Source organism: Plectropomus leopardus, chromosome 16 (assembly GCF_026936395.1).
Source record: "Plectropomus leopardus strain MGB_pleo_1.0 chromosome 16, ASM2693639v1, whole genome shotgun sequence".
NCBI classification, from domain to species: Eukaryota; Metazoa; Chordata; class Actinopteri; order Perciformes; family Serranidae; genus Plectropomus; species Plectropomus leopardus.
In genome coordinates, this window is record NC_142191.1 from 9,935,599 (window position 1) to 9,955,968 (window position 20,370).

Consider the following 20,370-nt stretch of genomic DNA (forward strand, 5'->3'; position numbering starts at 1 on the left):
TCAGTTTTGAGTAACTGATATATAAATGGTCATTTGGGGGGTGAAATATTCCTTTAAGTTGACAAACAGGATTGAAATAAATAAAATAAAGTGGGGTGACCTGTAGCTGAGTTAGTAGAGCAGGTGCCCCTAACAGAGGTTCGGTCCTTGCTGCAGCAGCCACCTGGAAAGCCCACAAAACTGGTAAAAAGACAAAGAAATTCGTTAAACAATAAAAACACAAAAATACAGTCTGATATTCATTTTTCTTACATTTCCAGATAAACGAAAGGCCCTTTCAAAATAAACTACCTTCAGTATGTGCGGTAAATAATGACACAATCTCATTTAAAAGTTTTTATTTGAAATGATTTTAAATACAAATAATATATTTTTCCATTTACAATGACAGTTCCTTTGTAAACAAAAGTGGCAGATAGTCATTGGGTAGTCTGTCCAAACTGAGGCGGCCTGCCGGCCAGTCGCCTGGACAAGTCTGTCATGGGAGAGATGGTGTCGTATTTAACCTCACTGCAGTTTTTTTCCACACAGCGTAAATCACTGATGCTACATTCTATTGCAGATCGATAAATACTCAGAGTACAATATTACCTTTTAGCATACACCTGCTTTGAACACAATTACAGAAGGGTATAGTGCGCGTGTGAGTTTGTGTGTCTGTGTGTATGTGGTGTCGGGAGAGCGTGCCAACAGATTTTCTTACCTTTATCTCTCCCACACTGACATGACACACTTGTAAAAAAAACTGATGAGTGTGAATATTCATGGCGAAAGATTCTTTCAAACATCGACGAGTTGTCAACATACAGCTCTGATCTTTTTTTGCTTTTGAGTCGAAAAATGTAAAACAAAAAAAACAAACAAAAAAAAAACAAGGTTAGATTGAAAACAAGACAATATGTAACATTTGTTCTAACTACAGTTTAAGTGAGATGAAAACCAGCTACTTTTAAAATGAAATGGGGATGTTTTTAGTTAATTTTATTTTCTATAGACCAACACCCATTAACCAAGTTAACTGGTTAATTTTTTAAAGAAAAAATGCTGTAAATTAATGACGTACTTCTCTTTTAGTCCAGCACTCCACTGACTTTGTGAGCTTTTGTGCCACTTTTCCAAGCGTTATCCATTTAGAGGTGTATGCCTTCTCCAGTCGCCACTGCTTTTCCGCTTTGCACTGTGCAACGCCTGAGCAGGAGCGAGCTAGCAGTGCCGCTAAAATTTGCAATTGCCACTAGTAAGTGTCCTGAGTCGTGACGATGGGATGGCGTTGCTGCAGAAACAAGGTCGCTACTCTCGCCCAGTGAGTAAACGGCTTACTTTTGAACTGCAAAACCCCTTTACCTTTGTTAACTATGTTAGCACTACTAGATGTGCTTCGCTGCTAATGGTGCTAACAGAGCTTAGAGTGATACCATAGTTTACAATGCTAAAAAGGTTTTGCTGTTCCATTAAGGTTTTGCTGTAGGATTAAGCCGCTTACTTATCGGGGGGACCTCGAGGGAGACCAGAGGGTGGGAGATTGTTTATGCAGCAATGCAATCATGGGTCGGGATAACATTACCAGCGGTAATTGCCAAATGGGCGGCAGCTCGTTCCCACCACGCGCCCGTCGAGGCCCCACCGTCTGCGACTGCCACACACGCCCTCATTCTGTTGGAAACACCAACACTACTACTGAACTAAGAGTAGCACAATTTAACCTATAGACCAACATCCCTAATCCTTGGACAGAAAAATTTAAATACTCAAGATCCTCAGGATGCAAAAAAAAAAACAACAAAAAAAAACAGAGAAAAGTCTGAGATGGCAGTTACAAAACGGAGTTTGTTCTGCTTTAATAACTAAGGAGAAAAGGTGCTTGTCAAAATATTCTTACACTAAAAGGTACTTTAATCAGGTTTTTTGTTCAAGACACTTTTCAGATCATGAGTGCTGTGAGCGTCACACTCCAATCCCTCTAACACAGGGCGGGTCACATGTCCCGTACGACTGCTAATCCTCTTTCTGCAGACAAAAACTGTACTTATTGAAGGCGTTGTCATGGCGAGATCAGTGATATGTATTCCAAGACTGAAGAGCTATAGGTTACTATGAAGACCGAAACAAAAGAAAAACACTGTTACAAACACAAAAGATTTCTTTTTCTGCTCTCCCAAAAACCACTGGTGCATAGCACCCGAGGACTTGTGTATGTTGTGGTATTTCAGTTGTATTCATAAGGCCTTTTCGGACAATGAGTATACACTGGAATGTGCTACAATTGTAAAAGGAAAAAAAAAAGGATGAAGAGAAAGGAAGTCACTTCTCTGAAATGCCACAAGTATGTACTATATATCTATATATCTGAGCCCCTTTAACAGGACTGAAAACTCATGATTTGCATGTAGTATATGGACAAGAAGAGTACTCAATGATTCAAATCTTAACACTGCAAGTTTTGTCTTTTTTTTTCCCCATTATACTTTCATTTAAGATCCACCTGCTTTCAGAAAAATACACGTGGATCACAGAGGCATCGTGAACTGACTAGAGATCAGTATCTGTCTGCAGACGTGTCCTTAAACATACAGTGAGTACAAGTAAATACAAGTGACTGGCTGGTTTGACAGCGGAAGATTTAAAAAAAAAAAAACCCGACGAGACTCAACTGTGCCCCCGTGCGCTGACAGGAGCAAACGCCCCAATGGCTGATGTGATCCCCAACGAATGAGGCTAAAGCTCACACTTCTGCAGTTTTAAGTGTACAATAGAAAGTATCATTGGTGTGGAAAACATCGGTGCTGAGTGATTTTTAAAAAATTAGGAGCGAGAGCGACGTCATGAGTTCCGTACGGAGGTCATGTGTTTTTGTTTTTTTTTTGTTAATTTTGCAAACGGAATTAACTGTTATACATCCCCCTCTCCCCCTTGAGAAAAGAAGAAAAGAGCCCAGATAATAGGTCCTCCAGTCCACAGTGTGTCAATCTTTCACACCTGTACAAACACATACAAGGTTACAAACACACACACACACACACACACCATCCACTCGCACTCTCACGTGCACGCCCACACACACACGGGCCTGGGTAAAGTATTCACAGAATTCTCTTCCGCCAGAAACGGAAAGTGAATGAACAAGTCTCTGTAGAAAAGGGGAAACGTCGGGGTCACAGTCTATGTAAAGATAAAATGGAAGAGGAGGAGGGCTCTGTGTGTATAAACTGTCCCCCCTGATTTGGTGTGTGTTTGTGTGTGTGTGTGTGTGTGTGTGTGTGTGTGTGTGTGTTTGTGTGTGTGTGTGTGTGTGTGTGTGTGTGTGTGTGTGTGTGGCGGCACAGCATCGCCTCTCCCCGTTCGCTGCTTGAGTGCTGTTGTGGGGTTAGAAGTGGGTAGGTGGCCAGTCCGTGGGGGGAGGAGCGTGTGTGTGTATCTGCATTCAGTCGTTGTCCTCGTCGTCGTCTTCGCTCTCCTCGATGCCGTCGCTGTCCTCCTGCTCTTCGTCCTCCTCCTCCGTGTCTGGGATGTCCCACTGTGGGTGGTTGTCCAGCATGGCCTTGGCCTCGTGGACCTCCAGCTGGGAAGAACAACATTTTTAGACGTTTTAGAGACAACGCCTTCAGAAAGCAGTATTCATCAACATCATGGAGCAGTGATACTCAACTTATGGCCTGTGGGCCAAATCTAGCCCCCAATCGTTTTCTAATTCACAATAAAAAATAAAGTGATTCACACTGGGAATTGTTTTTGTACTGTTAGTATACATAAGGAGCCAGAGTACATAAAACAACTTTAAAATAGAGCTTGTGTATCAAAAAAAAGTGCCAGTGGAGGATCCCCCACACCCCTGACAACGGTCCTAATCCTAAAAACATCCTAAAATCCTAAAAATGTCCTTAAATCTTAGAAACATCCTAAAATCTGAGAAATGTACTAAAGCCTACAAATGTTCTAAAATCCTAGAAATGTCAAAAAAGCCTGCAAACATGCTTAAAGCCTAGAAATGCCCTAAAAACATGTATGGGGCTGCTGCGACTGGCCTCCTTTAATTTTGCAAAAGTGGCCCCCAAGCAAAGCAAGCTGTGTATCTCTGTCATAGCGCCTGTGTACACTTCGTATTAACATACGTTTTTGGTGATCCAAACACAAGTGCACAGCCAAGACACATCACCATTCACACCAGTGTCTATCATGCGTCTCCTCCTCTTGTCGTTTACTGCCCACATCACCTACCCTAGAGGGTCAAAGGGCCTAACACACCGTGAATATATCCACACTTTGCTTGCTGCTTGCTCGTCACATTAGTGGTTGTGTCTGCACAGCTGGAATTATCGCTGTCAGCAGAACTCAACGTCTCCCTCCGTAAGATAAAACGATGGATGGTCATGCAACACTTTGGCTAACTCATAAAATGGGCATATTATAGAGCACGTTTGCAACAGCCCCATCTACAGACGTGTTTCTATGGCAGAAAAAATAACTTATTTTTAGTTTTGTTAATAAAGCTGCAAAGTTTTAGACATTTGCATTACACTGAATGAAAATGTAATTTTGAACTAAATTGAATGTGCAACAGACACCGCATAGAATCACTCTGTCTAAATAAACTGACATACATCACTTTATATAACCTTACAAACTGCGTTCAAGATACAGTGTGCCTGAAACTCATTAATTTCCCAATGTGTCTATCAGGTTTTGAATGAATAAATAAATGACACTGCGATTCATTCATGTACTGTCCGGCTTGTAACAAATCCCATTTTTCCAAAAACCTTGGCAGCAATTAACACCATTGTTCACTGAGCTGCTGTTACATTTTGGCCGTGGCTGGTTAGTCTATTGTCTCAGCCGATTTAGCTGGAAGGATGTTTTTGGGCAATGGCAGACATCCTCCAAACAATCACATATACACACATACATGCACACACAGCTTTCTTGTCACCTTGAGTGGTTTGATCTGGTCCAGTCCCAGGTAGGAATCAGAGCGGAGGATGACAGAATATTGGTAGTTGCCTGTTTTGGAGGGCGCTGGAAACTTCAGCTCCACCTAGAAAACAATGCACACACAAACACACACACACACACAAACACCTGTCAAATCAAATCACAGGAGCCCTCCAGGTGCAGTCACATAACTGTGAGACTGAGGACATGATTGTTCGATGTTTTACGTGTACTGTAACAGTAAAACTTCGCACTGCTACACTGTGGCTGGATTGTTCCTGTTGATGTCAAAATAAAAACTTGTATCACATAAAGAACCAAGGTGACTGTCATCAGCAGTGAAGAAGGTTGGCCTTTGTTTCAAACAAAAAAAAGAAATTAAAAAAAAAAAGACTTACCGAAGCAACAGAAAAAGGCAGACCTGAAAAGGACAAACACTCTAGCACTTCTGTATATTTTAAACTTAATAAAAAGTCAGTCTGCTGTTACTGATGATGCACAATCATCGAGCTGCAGAGAGACTCAGAGTGGTACCTAATCACAAATGAACCATCTAAAACCTGAAACAATGAATGATTTCTTACTTTAAATGATGATGAAAATGTAAAAAGACTCCACAAACAAGGACATGTATTGATAAATTTAAGAGTGCAGTTCCTATTGTGTGGAGCAACAGTTCAGCCAAAACAGTACAACTCACAGTAGCAGATTCCACTCACAAGTGATCAGAGCCATGACTTTCAAAACTGAAAATATTGTAAATCTCTTGCAATCAAACATGACATTAAGTAAACAAACATGGTGGACGACAGACAGAAAGCCCTTGCTGTTGTTTTTGCACTACTTTTTACAGGAAGTTAAAGAAGACAATGACATTTAAAAATAAGGATGAGGTCAAGGAGACGGCATAAACATGAATGCACATATTACGGTGTGAGCTGGAGGTGAGTAAATTCTGCATTGAATCCCGTTTTATATTACTAGAATTACATCACAGTTGTATCACCAGATATCCTCAGAGTTCCCCACACACACACGACAGGACATCCCATCGTACATATTAAACACATCTAATACTTGACGTGAAATCGGTACAGTTAGGATGGACTTCCGAGCAAACTGGAGATGTAAAAAAACACTTTCAACATACCCCACACCACAGGAAATCTGGCAAGATCTTTGGAGCCATCAAAAAAAGATTGGGGCTTTGCTGAAGGGAGGAGGGAATCAGGCCTTAAATCCCCAGATTCTCATGTAGTGTATGTCTGTGTCAACAATAGAGAATGTCCTCTGCTAGACTGAAATCCCCTTCAGGCAAATTTCTGATTTGTGATATTGCGCTATATGAATGAAATTGACTTGACATGGTGATGGGGTCCAACTGTAAATATTAGACCAACATTACCTCAGGCTGTGATTACTATGTCGTGCAATTACATATGGCAAACATCTAATTATCAGCACAATGAGGCCAATTATTATTCAGCGGGTGAGCGGAGAATGAGCCGTGAACACAGCGCCAATTTACTGCCCTGCCTTTTTGATGAAAGCAAATCTCCTACCCTCGTTCCCAAAATCAAGTCTGTCAAACACGCAGCGTGTACGCAGCCACACAACACAAACAACAGAAGGAATTGTTGAAGTGACAGACTAATTGATTGCGAGACAGCGAACCGTTATGCATGGGCGGGTCACCTCTTGCCATTACATTCCTTCAGAGCGTCGACAGCTGGTCATGCAGACTTACACGGGCCTCATTAAGCTTTTACCTCGCTGTCAATCCTCATTGTTGCTGGAGGACACCAGGATCAGAGGTGCAAAACAAACACACAAACACACACGCACCCACACCCCCCTCTGAAGAAATAATGACACAAGTGCAAAGGGTTGCCTAGCAACAGGATGTGTGAGGGGATGCAGTGCACAGGAAACAAGAAATGTGAGCACACACTTAAACTTATTAAGACCTTTTTTTTTTTTTTTTTTAACTCCAGATGGATTATAGCAAAAGCCACGACACACCCGAGGGGCGTCACGAGACCAGAATTTCAAACTTTTATTCAAGACGAGTATAAAGAAGCAATTTCTTGACACCTCTTTTTATATAACGGCAAAAAAGAAGACAAGTCCCTCGCACACAAAGTGGGATAATTTTTCCTTTTTAACAAACCACCTGCACACAGTGACAGCAGGAAAAAAACGTGCAGAACTAAGGCCTCCGCTCACATGATGGATTCGCTGCTGGAGAGAATGCTGAAGCTGAAGCTGGAGGACCAGTTGATTTGTGCAGCCTTGGGTTTAAAATCTGACTGTAGATCTATTTTTTTTTAAAGCCTCTATACTTTTGATTCTATTGAATGTAGAATTTACAGAGATTTAATCATTTAAAACAAAGTATTTCAATATAACACAAAGATAAACCTGACTTTATACTACAATACAAAAACTGAATAAGGAAAATTATCCGACTGTTTCTTCCATTAATCAATAAATTGTATAAGTGATTTATTGGGAAAAAATGCCAAGGTTTGCGAGTCCCAGCTTCTCATATGTGAGGGTTTTCTGCTTTTTATCAGTTTAAAATCACTGTAAATTAGGGCTGGATGACATGACCAAATATCTCAATATAAATGTGAAAAAATTACATTCACAAAACATTTATACAATGAGATTTCTAAATAATAATCATCAGCAATGTGGATATAATGACCAAGTGGGTGAAGTCAAATAATAGAGCAGCCAGAGCAGTCTGGTAAGTTCAGAAAATCACATCACTTTCCTTTAACGCAGCTTTAACAACCAGAAAATGAGTTGTTGCCCAGCCCTACTGTAAACTTACTATGTTCTGGTTCAGGTCTGTTTGTTGGGACAACACAAGTCAATGTGACCGTGTGCTCTCAAAAATATTATGCCAGCTGTATGCCCTTTTACATAATACAAGATGAGATAAATCAGAAAACGCACATACTATACAGACACAGGCTTGCCTTCTGTGTATTATCTAAGCTTCTTTACAGGTCAAAAATGACTGACCCTGAGTCCTAATGGACTTGGGAAATTTGTTCCAAGATCTGATTGGACCTGATCATTTTTCAAAAATATAAACACTTAAACCAGTACAGGTCCTGGACGGGGTGGAACACACAAACTCACCTCTTCTGTGTCTTTTAGCGTGCAGACGTGGTACGGCATGGAGACGAGCGTCTGATCTCGGCGGTCGGCGATGTAGAGCCACCACCACTCCTGCTTCTCTTCAGGGAAGTAGAGGCTGTAGACAGGGTGCGTCACCTTCGACTTGGTCTCCAGCAGGGCCCGCTCTCGCCGCTGGATGCTCTGCTGCAACGCCTCCCACTCCTGGCGAGGAAATGTGAAAGAGGGGAGATTACGTTAAGTACAGTTACAACACTTTTAAATTCTTTGGCTTGACTGTAACTCGTTGGTCTTCTCAGTGGGGATCATATTCGGGTCATCTTATGTTCAGGACAATAAGGGCTACAGACTGAGTGCTTTTTGTGCTTCCAGATGCAGAAATTATCAGGACTTAAACACGCAAAACAACATTGAATGATATTTTCATCGCATTGTTCAAGCCTGGTAGCGACATACTGCCCCATTTAAAGTTCTCTGACCTCTTCATCGTCACCGGCCATCTCGTCCACCTCTGTGTCACTCTGTTTGTCACTGTCTTCGTCTCTCTCGCTGGGAGAGTCCTTGTTGGCTTCGCCCTCGTCTGACTCGCTGCCCTTGTCTGAGACCTCATCCTCTTCCTCCTTCACTGCTGCTGTTGCTGCTGCTGCTACGACGACTTCCTGTGTCATTGAAAACAAGGATTGAATATGCAAATGGTGGTTGAATGTGTAAAAAAAAATCAATTTTCAAAATCAAAATTCAGCTGTAACTGGATACGTACATTTCCTGCCACGTTGCCGTTGGCCTGCTTTGTTTTGGCAGGTGCAGGAGTGGCCTTCTTCTTGGTTAATTTTTTCTTCTTGGACTTGGCTGTCTTCTTAGCCCCTTTACTTTTGTTCTGCCAAACTTTTGTTTTGGTTTTACTCGTGTCCCCCTGCTTAGCACACACACCCAAAAATAAAGTTTTCTTAATATCTTGAACCATTAAGCTTTTATTTAAGGCTGAATCTATGTGTTGTCTAAATGGCTGTGTGTGTGTGTGTGTGTGTGTGTGTGTGTGTGTGTGTGTGTGTGTGTAAGAGTGTGTGTGTGTTATCCTTACTGTTTCCTCTGTAGTGGCAGTCTCCTCTGCTAGACACGGTGTCGACTCCTGCTCCTTTTCAAACACCTCCTACACACACAGCACAAAGATGCTTAATTCATGCTTTTCAACAAAGCGTACAGCCAACAGCACACTCTAGTGGTCATCCATGGAAGTGTGTCTTGTAGTCAGCAGCATAAAATACATATTTGATTCTAAAATCTTACTTTGCTCAAGTAAACCATTCATATGTGAGATATTAAAGCAATTATTCCTCACCGCCATCCGTTTTCTGGTTAAGGTGACGGTTACTGTGACAATAGAGCCTGCTGTGATGTTATTGCTGTCTTCATCATCAAGGACTGCAAAGACACAGAGAGAAAGACTTCAACATCCAATAAAAAGTGCAGAATCTGAAAAGTTCCACGATATACAGTAGGTGTGCTGCTGAACATAAATGCTCATAACAGGCTCCGGATCTCAGACCTGACAAAGCTGTGAAACAGAAGCACAAAGGCACTGAAACTGTAGACCACGAGCTCCAATAAAGTTAAGATTTGAGGTTTAGTGTTTGTTCTGCAAGAACAGTGTACTGTTCTTTTTGCCTCCGCTCTCTGTTGTATATTACTTTTCTACTCTGGACAGCATCTGAAACAGTCAGGAAAGTTTTTCACAGGCTGCCGCTGCAGCGTCTCTTTAAACATACAGAATCGCTGTTAGTTTAGTTGGTCCTTGATTTGATATGCAGCACAGTTTTCTATGAGGGGAGCACACATTTTAAACATTAATATCATTGTGGGAAGTCAAAATCGTGATCAAGATTAATTTTTTATTAACTGTGCAGCCCTACTGGTGGCCAAACAAAGTGTATTTGTGTGTATTTTAGGACTGACCCTGCAGTTTGGTGTCCATGGTGATGTGAGGGAAGCTGCCCAGCACAGCCATGACTTCATCGTACTTCTCCTCCCCAAGGAAGCGCAGCATGCTGCGTCTGTCGGAGTCCTTGAGACTCACCAGGTCCTGGAGGCTCCGGACTTTATACTAAAGAGAAAAAATTATAAATGGATCCATTTAACAACAAGCTCTCCATGTTTTGGTTTCTAAATTGCTCCAGTGCCAGGAACGGTATGTGTGCATGAACAGATGCTCTGTGGTTACCTTCTTAGAGATGCAGTAGCGGAGGTGCTCCTCCTCAAAGTGGGGCAGCTGCAGCAGTGGTGACTTTGACTCCTGCAGACCCTGCACTATCATTTGGGTCAGTTTCATGCAATTCTCTATGGTTACCAATCGAGGTGCGTGAAAGCCTGGAGGGGTTAAATAATCAAAGAAGTTGTTATGTGGGTTTTTTAGGCTTATGAGAGTTTTATTCAATAACTCCCACTCACATTTAATTGGATATGTGTGAGTGAGTGTATGTGTGTATGTGTGTGTGTGTGTGTGTGTGTGTGTGTGTGTGTACCTCCTCTGCTGTTGGCCATCATGGTAAGCTGACAGCCCACGTTGATCATCTCCTGGAGGAGAGCCGGACTCTTCCTCACCACAAACCTCTGATCTGGAACCAAAACACTCACATAAATCATGTCCTAATAAAGTATTCCTGACCTTCCTCATATTACATATTGTTTGGATTTGTAAAAAAAAGTTTATTATGCAGATAATAGCTATCCTCCACTTTAAAATTTCATGAAAACTTTTCCACTGTCTGGATAACAAGCAGCAGAGTCTCACATGTGTGTTCCCATCGTACACTGTGCATCAGCTACTGTAGCTCTAACTAAGCCATCTCTAAACCAACACAGCTTGCCAAGATGATGTTTTTTACAGCTCACAAACAGCAGGAAAAACTGACAAAACTGCTCCAAACAGCTTGTTTGTGTCTAATGTTACCTCTGTGTAGGAGTTTAAACATAAACTGGGTACGGTTGTATATTCATGATATAATCTTGTGACTTAACAACTTCACTCCAAATAGCTTGTGCTGCTGTTTAATTTCCCATTTTTGAAGCTCTAAAGGCAATTTCCTGACCACTTATGGTATGGAGCTGAATGAGCTGTGTTTTTAACGGGCATGGGGGCAAGCTGAATATAAGAAAATGTGGATTCTGGGGTTTGTTTTCAGAAGAGGGACAAACTGTGCGCTCGTCCAGGCAAAAATACTCAGGTCCTAGACAAAACTAGAATTACCACCATGTACAGTTTACACGATGATGTCACAGTGAAGCTGGCCTTTGACCTTCTGGATATAAAATGTAATAACTTAAGTATTTTATCCTATTAGAAATTTGTGTGAAATTTTGTCAAAATTTCCAAATCAGTTTATGAGTTATGACCAAAAAGATGTTTAGTGAGGCCATAGTGACCTTTGATCAGCAATTTCTGATCAGGTCATCAGGTCGAGGACAATGTTTGTGCCAGATTTGAAAAAAATACCCCTCAAGGCGTTCTTGAGATATTGCGTTCATGAGAAGGGGACATACAGATAACCCAAAAACATTATGCCTCCACCTAAAACTAAGGAGGTCTGCTCACTCTGGGCTCCAAATAAATCGTTTGTTTTTCTTTTTCTTTTGAGGGCAACATTTTGATCTACAACACCTTCATTGGGAATAATTCCATCCATAAAAAAAGAGAAATTAACAAATTATTTGGCACCTAGAGTGTGCAGACCTCCTTTTGTGTAGAGCAGTTAAGTATTTCTTCCAAGAAATTTTATTCATCTGACCATTTAAGAGAAACTTTTAGAGCAAAAATTGTAAAATGTACCTTCTTCCAACTCCTCTGATACATCCATGCGTGCCAAGTGAGCGAGCACTAACACCCTGGCCTTCAAACTGTAAGGATAGCAGAATGGAGGCTCCTTCTTCTTCACGTTGATATTTCCTAACTCACGGATCAACTGCAAGACAGACAGGAGAGGGTTTTTTATGACTCATACTTGTGGTTAATCTGCTCCTCAGCTGCCCTTTTCCCACCAAAATAACAGAAATAGGCAGATTTTTTTCTACATGGGAAAACCCATAAAAATTTGGTGATAGATTTCTTCCCAATTGCCGGCTGACCAGAGCCGTGTACACAGCTCTGCAGTTGATGAGTGTGCCTTTCTGTTGTTTCTTACTGGTGTGTTATTGTCTGCATCACAAATGCACCAGGTAACAAGTAAGTCAACAGCAGAACGCAGCATAGGGGGGGCTTTAAAAACGTTACAAAGGTTACTTCTTTTTTATATCCCTTATTCAGTCTCTAGTTTTAAAGTCAGCGCAGACTAAATTTGTACAATGTTTGAGTGCTGCACGGATGGAGACAGATGGTACTTTGTGGTGGTGCGTCATTGCATTGCACAGGAAAAGGAGTGAATGTTAGCATATCCGCCCAATGGAAGCTGATGCCGACAAATTCTTGTGAATATGGCTGAGTCATTTTTCCCAGGAATGAATGCCAATTATAACTTTTAACCATGAATTACAAAAGCCAGATGTGAGTGGGTTTTCTGTCCGGAGGAGAAAGGGTCATAAACATATTTACCTTTGAATTCGACAACAAGACACAAACGCTTGCAAGTCTGACGAAGCTCTTACACACGTATCAATAAGCATTCATGTTTGTTATTACCTGTGGCACTTCAATGTTGTCTGTCGGTCGTATGGTGGCTTCTTTATTGCTGCGAGGGTCAAACTCAAATGCTGCGGTCAACACCATGGCTAACCCTGGAGAGAAGAGTCAGTGCAAATTAGAATGGGAAAAATAATGCCCAATAGAGTCTAAATATATATAACTGATGAATAATCATTGCACAAAAAATATTAAGGTTGCAAGTTAGAATTTATGAGAATAAAATCGTATGCAGTTGGTCAAAGTCTTCTCTGAGTGCAGCGAAGAGAGGGAAACTCACGCTTCATGTTCATGTTGGGCGTCTTGTACATGAAATGCATGAAGAGCTGGGTGGTGTTGATGAGGATCTGGTCCCCGCTATATCGGATGGAGCGGTACCACCATGTGCCCTACAATACAGAAGAGAAAAAAGTGAGAAATGTAGACAGAAGCAAGGTCAACTGTTTCATACAACCTGCTGTAAAAAAAAAAACCCGGTGAGGACTTACCACAACAACTGGAAGGATGACCATAAAGGCTAGTCCATATACCAACAGCACCTGCACAAGAGAGCAAAATACAATTGCATAAATATGATTACGCTGGCTTGCTGCCAGTATAAAACAAAGCTTTTCAAGGAAATCATGAAAGGTTTATCCATTGACATAATCAATAAATATATACCAGCATTGAGTTCTTCTGGTCCACAATCCAGGCAGGCAGGGCAATACCAAAGCTGGTGGCTGCATATGAGAAATATGAGTCAATGGATCAAAATGGCAAAATCTCTTATTTATGCATTGCAGTAAAAACAGCATCAGGCTTTGTGGAAATTCCGCACCAATGTGTTATTATTTTAAAATGAAAACAATTTTTGTACACAAGAACATTTTAGCACAACATCAGATTGTCTACTCTGCGGTTGATTGCTAGGGCTACATCCACCATGACAGTCTGAAAGATGTTTTTCCCCGCAATTTGAAACTATGAATATTTCTATACTCTATATTTTTTAATCTCTTTCAATAACTAAAATTTAAACCACATCATCCGTTTATGGAAGCCATCAGAATCTGTGTACACGTTATTTTTGGAGCTCAGTAAACATGCATTATGAACACCCACAGCAGAAGAGTGTGTGAAAGTGGGACATGTATTTTCATCGTAGGCTCAGTTATCCCTGAAATAACTGTTTAAATTCATCCTCTATTGTTTAACACATTCATGACTACAAGAGGCTGACTCATAGACAGTTTGTCAACACATATAAAATGCAAATGTGTGGGATTTTGGGTAGCTTCGCTCACCTCCTGGACCATCTGGGTTACCGTATATTTCCCAGTTCTGTCTTGACTGTTCATTGGTCAGACTGTGGAAAAAGAGTGGAAAAGGAATCTCAAAATTCTCTGATTTCATTACTGATTCATGTGCTTATTGATTATGCAGATGCAGTCGTGCTGTCCGGCTCACACAGTCAAGATCTGATTGACACTTACGCAGCATAGGCTTTGGCGATTCTCATGAATGTGGCCTCATCACCACCTTTGTCAGGATGGTACTTGAGTGACAGTACATGGTATTGCTTCTTGATTTGTGACAGTGATGCACCCTGGAGACAGAAATATACTTATAGAAACTCCTTACCACACAACATACAGTATGAGTAACAGATTTAAGAGAGCAGTGTGTAGGATTTAGTGGCATCTAGAGGTGACGATTGCAGATTTCGACCTGCTGAATTCCTTCAATGGTCATTTTAACAAAAGTCGAATTATCAGTAGAGGTCCCGTGCTCTCCAAAACAAAGAGATTGAGTGATTCAAACCGCGTAAAACACTGAATAAAGCAGTTTCATGTAACAAATTAGTGTTCCTCTGACGCTGTTTGGCTTGTTGCAGACCAGTAACTAGCCTCAAAAGAGTCAACATTTTAATGGCATCATGGGTGTTGAGACCAGGCAAACTGGTCGCGTCAAACATTAAACCTGTGACCAGTACATTAAAGTACATGTGACTAAAGTACATTAAATATGTGTATATAATATTATGACACAAAAAATACGACAACGGAGAACCCAGATTGTTCGGCAACATAAGTCATATTTTAATTAAGAATGGGATGGACTTTAATTTTTAAAACTTCAACAATTAGTGTCCTTATTTCCCAAACACTTACAGAGTGTTGTTAAAAGAGAAGGTGATGTCACAGTGCTAAACATGCCTGTCCCAACTTTTTTGGAAAGTGTTGCAGTCACTAAACTTAGAATGAGTGTATATTTTTTTAAAAAACAACCCGTTTTATTAGTTTTATTATTAAATATCTTATCTTTGTACTGTATTAAATTGAATATATAATATAATATACAATATATTCACTTTTTTGGAATTGAGTTGTAAGATCCCGGTGTTCAGGAGGTTTATTTGCAGAGGAATCCTCTTCTCCGAAACAAACGCATCTAGTGATATAAACCGCTAAAAACACCGAAGAAAGCAGTTACCGGTTAAAAGAATCAGTGTTTTTTTCCAGCAGTTTTTGTCATGGAGGAGCTGCTAACTACGGTGGCTGATGCACAAATGCAATATCGGTTTGTCTGTTCTGGGCTACCAGCATGGTGGTGGAGCATCGCAATCTCAGTAGATGAGGATCCACTTTCTATGTTGATAAAAACAGCCCATTCTAAGGAAAAAACAATTTTTATTTTCAGGTTTCTGCAAATATATGCCAAAAATTCTACACATTGATCATTTAATCAAAAATAGAAAATACTCTGGAGTCTCAAAAATCCTGAGAGATGATATTTTTAGCTTTTGTTTCATCTTAGAAAAGTTATGGTTCTAATATCATCTTATCGTGAGATAAAAAGTGTCTTATGAGACTTCAGAGGCTCTGTAGTCTACAGCAGACTTTGTGTTTTGTGTGTGTGTGTGCGTGTGTGTTTTTACCGGGTCCAAGTTGAGGACTTCATATGGATTATACTCCTGGTACTCTCTGTCCAGCTTGGACACCTTGTAGGCCAGCAGCAGGAACACAGCCCAGCCAAATAACAAAGCTGCTTTCCTGATGAAAGCAACACACAAACAGGAAAAAAAAGATGTCACACACAAACATCGGTGCTCCCTGGAGACAACATCAGGCCTTTCTCATTTTTACAAAACACTTTCACACTGCAGCTTGCAATATTATCACTGTTTGGAGTTGAGAAATTGTGCAGAACCAATCTGCAATGCAAACTTGACTACAGAAAGCGTAATCTACTGCATAAGAGCAGAGGGGCAGGACAGGTTCGGACATTGTTGTTGTTTGGTATTTATGCATGGAAGTTCGAACGTGTTTCCATGACAATGGCAAAACCCTATGGCCTGCTGCAGCATCTGTTGCCATGACAACTGCTCGCTGGCCTGAGTTGTCTGGGTGGCTCAAGCAGAAAAACACATGATAGATTCCTACAATAAACACCGTCGTTATGATACAGTCGTGAACATGACACAGATACTGAGATTTTGAGGGACAGGCTGATTCATTCCACTTAATAAGCGTCTGCTTGCACCGACTTCAGTCACAAATGCAACCATGCGAATAAAGAGTCATGAATTTTAGAGAGTAAAAAACACAATGTAGGTCTAGTGACAGAACAGGAGTGGAAAATGGAAGTATGAGGACGTACAGCTGAGGAGGCAGAGAAAACAAAGAGGAGATATTCACACAGAAACACTGACGAGGAGGAGAATGAGAGAGAGACGATAAGTGAGTTGCTGAACCACATTTTTTCATTAACCCACACGCGCAGAAGGAATAAACAACACTGAAGAAACAGGGTTATGTTAAGAGAAATGATAAACAGTGCAACACGGTGTTTACACCGACAGCACACGAAACCGAGACGTTTACACACGTATAAACTGGAGTCTGCCTACGCAACACACAGCTTGGCCTTTGCTTCATCTTCACACAACAGTGACATCTCTGTCCAGCTAGAAACACACTGAGTGAACTGAGAAAGGATGACTGAGCTCATTCAGTGCCAACAGCTCAGGCTAGTCACACCCAACAATGTGCTGACAACAAAGGAGAAAAGAGCGAACAGCCAAGCAAACACACCTGTTATCGCCAATCAATCGTATGTCAGGACATTCATATGAAACTAAGGATGCATTTGGATTAGTTGCAGCAGACAGCATAATAACAAACAACAGTGAATAAGTCAAAAAGTCTCAGCACAACTTTAAGTAAGAAGAGCCTAACTTGGCCCTCCCTAAATTTAAGTACATCATGTTTATTTTCACAGTGAAAACTACAAATCCAAATCACAGGACTCACTTTAGTGTTGGTACAATGCTCTGCTGTGACTTCATCAGCCTGAGCCGGTACCACAGACACCTGCCGTGTACCCTCCTCAGGCTCTTCAGACGCAGTTGTTCTGGAAAGACAAGAGAGAGATTATTGACACATGTTTAGTCACAATCATTACTGATAATGCCACAGTAATGTAGGCAGGATCACTATGCTTTGGGGTTAACAATCTAGCTCATGGGTGAGTGATATTTTTGCAAAGAATTTGTAATTACTGTGGATATGTTGGTTCTTGAAATAAAATGTGTATTAACTCTTAATTGTTAGGGTCTTTTTTTAATTTATAAGGGAAGGGAAGGGGGCGGTGCAAAAAGGGAAGGGCAAGTCAAACAATTTTTAAGCACTGGGAAGGGACTTGTGGGTTTTTTGTGGCTCAGCTTTTTAAAAAGAACATACAAAAATAATTATACCATTTATCAAAACCAAAAAAATTAAAAACAGAAATTATGATTAAATTTTCTAATTACTGACAGTCATTGAAAACACTGTATGGAACAAACACATTTCAAAAAGAAAAAAAAAAACTAAGCTGCTTAAAATAGTGATATTTCATCAAAACCAATTTATTTTATGTCTCATTTAAAATGTTGCCAGAAATAAACATTTTGCAAGAGCTAACAGCATGCATGACAAGATATCAAATATCAAAGAGGTACAATTTCAAAATCTAACTAGGGGTGGGGAAAAGAAATCACAACATTGCCATATTTTTGCATGATAATATCAAATCCTTACATGGACGCCAAGTATCAGTTTTTAATTATATACATTAATAACACAAATACAAATTTATCTCCCAGTAGCCTGCTAGAATTATAAAATCAATTGTTTTTTCAGTCCATTTGCTGCAATACAAACAATGTAAATGAGATGAGCAAACTGAAAACTCCACATCTAATAAAAGTAATAAATCTCAATATCCTGAGATATGTTATTATTGCAGTGCTCAGCATGCCGCAACACATTTAAAATCGTAATTATACTGTATTGTGATTTAAGTATTGTGATAATATTGTATTGTAGGGCCTCTGGTGATTTACATCCCTTCTTACAACTAACGTTTGGTGAAAGGAGGGTCGTGCATTTTACCCAAGTCACTCAAAAGGGTTTCCTCACATTTTCACGGAAAAAAAGAAATTCAAAAACTTGTCCATAACTTTTCAAAGACCCTTAATAATTTTTTTCTTCTTTTTTTATATCCAAGATAAGTACAAAACATCAGATTAATGCTACTGCACAGGTAACAAAATAACTTATCTGAAAGATATGAGTATTTTACAAGTACGTATGTATGTAAGAAAATAAAAAACAAAACAAAAAAAATCAAATCAACGATAAAATAAATAAGAAATAAACATACATATAAATTTATGATAAACTGGGGTACAGGAATAAAAGTAAGGAGATATATTCAGTCAGAGAATTCAGGGAAGAAAGTTATATAATATTCCCAAACACTGGATATATCGACATCGGTTATCGACCAAATGAATTGTTACATATCAGCATATTGGATATCAGCAAAAAAATCTAATATCGTGCATTCCTACTTTCAATGAGTTTTTACTAATTCTATGTCTTTTTCAAACCTGAGAATCGTGATTGTTAAATTCCATGACTTTTCCAGATTATCCATGACTCAAGGAAAAAATATTGTAGCTTTCGGGAGAGTCACAAAAAAAGTCACACCCCAGTCATGCACCTCCTCTGATACATGAAGAACAGTCCCTTCATGCCACGATGTTACCTAAGCTACCCTAAAATATTCAGCCTAATAACAACATACCAACATAGCAAACAACTGTTAGCAACAACCTCCAACCTGGGGTGACCTGCCATTATTCCCAGTGGTCCATCTGAGTAAAGTATGCTGGCGTGTGTGACATAACTCGTATTAGATATGCTCTGATGTTGACAAACAGATAGCTGGACTGAGATAAGGATACCTGAGGTCAATATAGGCGAGCTTGAGGAGCTGGCGTTAGGTGTTGAAGCCTTAGCTCAACTTGCTACCACCTAGCTTAATTTTTACCCACTGAAGCGGGGAAACTCTGACTTAGATATGTGAAGTTTAAGACAGGTGAATAACAAATAACTGGTAAAGCTGGCGGGCTAACTTGTAGTAAACTCTGAGCTGTGACAGAGACGTGGACATCATGTTTGCTAGCTAACATTTACAAGTTAATGTAACGTCGCGTTAGCTCGCGTAGCCTCTGCGTGTAGTGAACAAGCTAGCCAGATTAACTCCTGACTGGTGAGCCGTTAACGTAACAAACAAACCGCCGGTTGAACACTTGACTAGCTGAGTTAGTTAGCTGAGTTAGCACCGAGACAGACATCGGGCCTTACCAGCATTCTGATCCCGGGGCCAGAGGTAATATGTGGCCGGGATCACAATGAGTCCGACGAAGGACGTTAGGAAATAGAAAAACGTGTTGCCGCTGTCATCGTACTGGAACTGTTGCCCGGCCATTTCGTAGCGGCGCTTGGGTCGCCCTTCTTCTCCACCGCTGCGCTTCCCCCTCTTCTAGCCCAATGTGTGCGAATTGACAGACCGTTAGCTAGCCAGCTAGCATCGAGCCAACACAGCTCTGATCATCGGTGTACGTGGTGTACGCCTGCGCAATGTGGCCTTTCTTCTTCGCTGGGGGTTTTAGTGGTTGATCATGGGCGCTACTGGCCCCTAGAGGTCTATGGGGGTAGGACAGTTGAGTGTGAATGGCTTTTTTTTTTTTAGCTAAGGGACTGTGTTTTATTTTTTACAACTAACAAATTAGTTCTTAGATTTTAATACACTTTAAGATGTGAAAGTTAAGTGCATTCTTGTTAAGTAGTGAAAATGGTTAATTTAAAAAAAGAAAGACATGTAGAATAAAGGGATTTTGATGAAATATCACTATTTTGAGCCTCAATTATATATATATGTGTATGTATATATACACACACACACACATATATGTATTTTTATTTATTTAATATTTAAAATATTTGGCATACCTCTCCCTTTACACCACGCCTTCCCCTCTTATAAATAGAAAACAGTCCCTAAAAATGAAGAATGGATACAAACTTCTAAACTTATTAATAGCTGAATGAAGGACACATATGCCTCTAATTGGGGGAAAATGCATCATCCTCCCTCCACCATAAATAACCAAATGTTTTTATGTTTACACCAAAATCTAGGTAGTATCAGAGCCAATGCAACAAGAAAACAACACAGGAGTTAAAGACATAAATTAAACAAAGAGCTAATTTCTTAAGCAAAATGCAAATCCTCTTTAAAAAATATGT

General features: G+C 40.3%; 1 protein-coding gene across 2 annotated transcripts; it reads right to left on the reverse strand.

The window, feature by feature from the left end:
- Positions 1-323: 323 nt before the first annotated feature.
- sec63 (SEC63 homolog, protein translocation regulator) lies at positions 324-19,698 on the reverse strand. Of its 2 annotated transcripts, none has more exons than XM_042503280.2 (20): positions 19,426-19,698; positions 17,044-17,143; positions 15,669-15,783; positions 14,224-14,336; positions 14,035-14,096; positions 13,412-13,470; positions 13,237-13,287; positions 13,029-13,137; positions 12,749-12,843; positions 11,903-12,035; positions 10,599-10,691; positions 10,298-10,443; positions 10,033-10,180; positions 9,419-9,501; positions 9,161-9,229; positions 8,840-8,992; positions 8,559-8,738; positions 8,083-8,283; positions 4,928-5,032; positions 324-3,559 (listed from the first exon to the last, which is right to left on the reverse strand). In XM_042503280.2, the coding sequence occupies exons 1-20, from the start codon at positions 19,547-19,549 to the stop codon at positions 3,422-3,424; spliced, it is 2,277 nt and encodes a 758-aa protein (XP_042359214.1). In that variant the 5' UTR covers positions 19,550-19,698; the 3' UTR covers positions 324-3,421. The 2 variants fall into 2 exon arrangements, with proteins under 2 accessions (XP_042359214.1, XP_042359213.1); XM_042503279.2 differs by having other exon boundaries at positions 8,840-8,995.
- Positions 19,699-20,370: the final 672 nt, after the last annotated feature.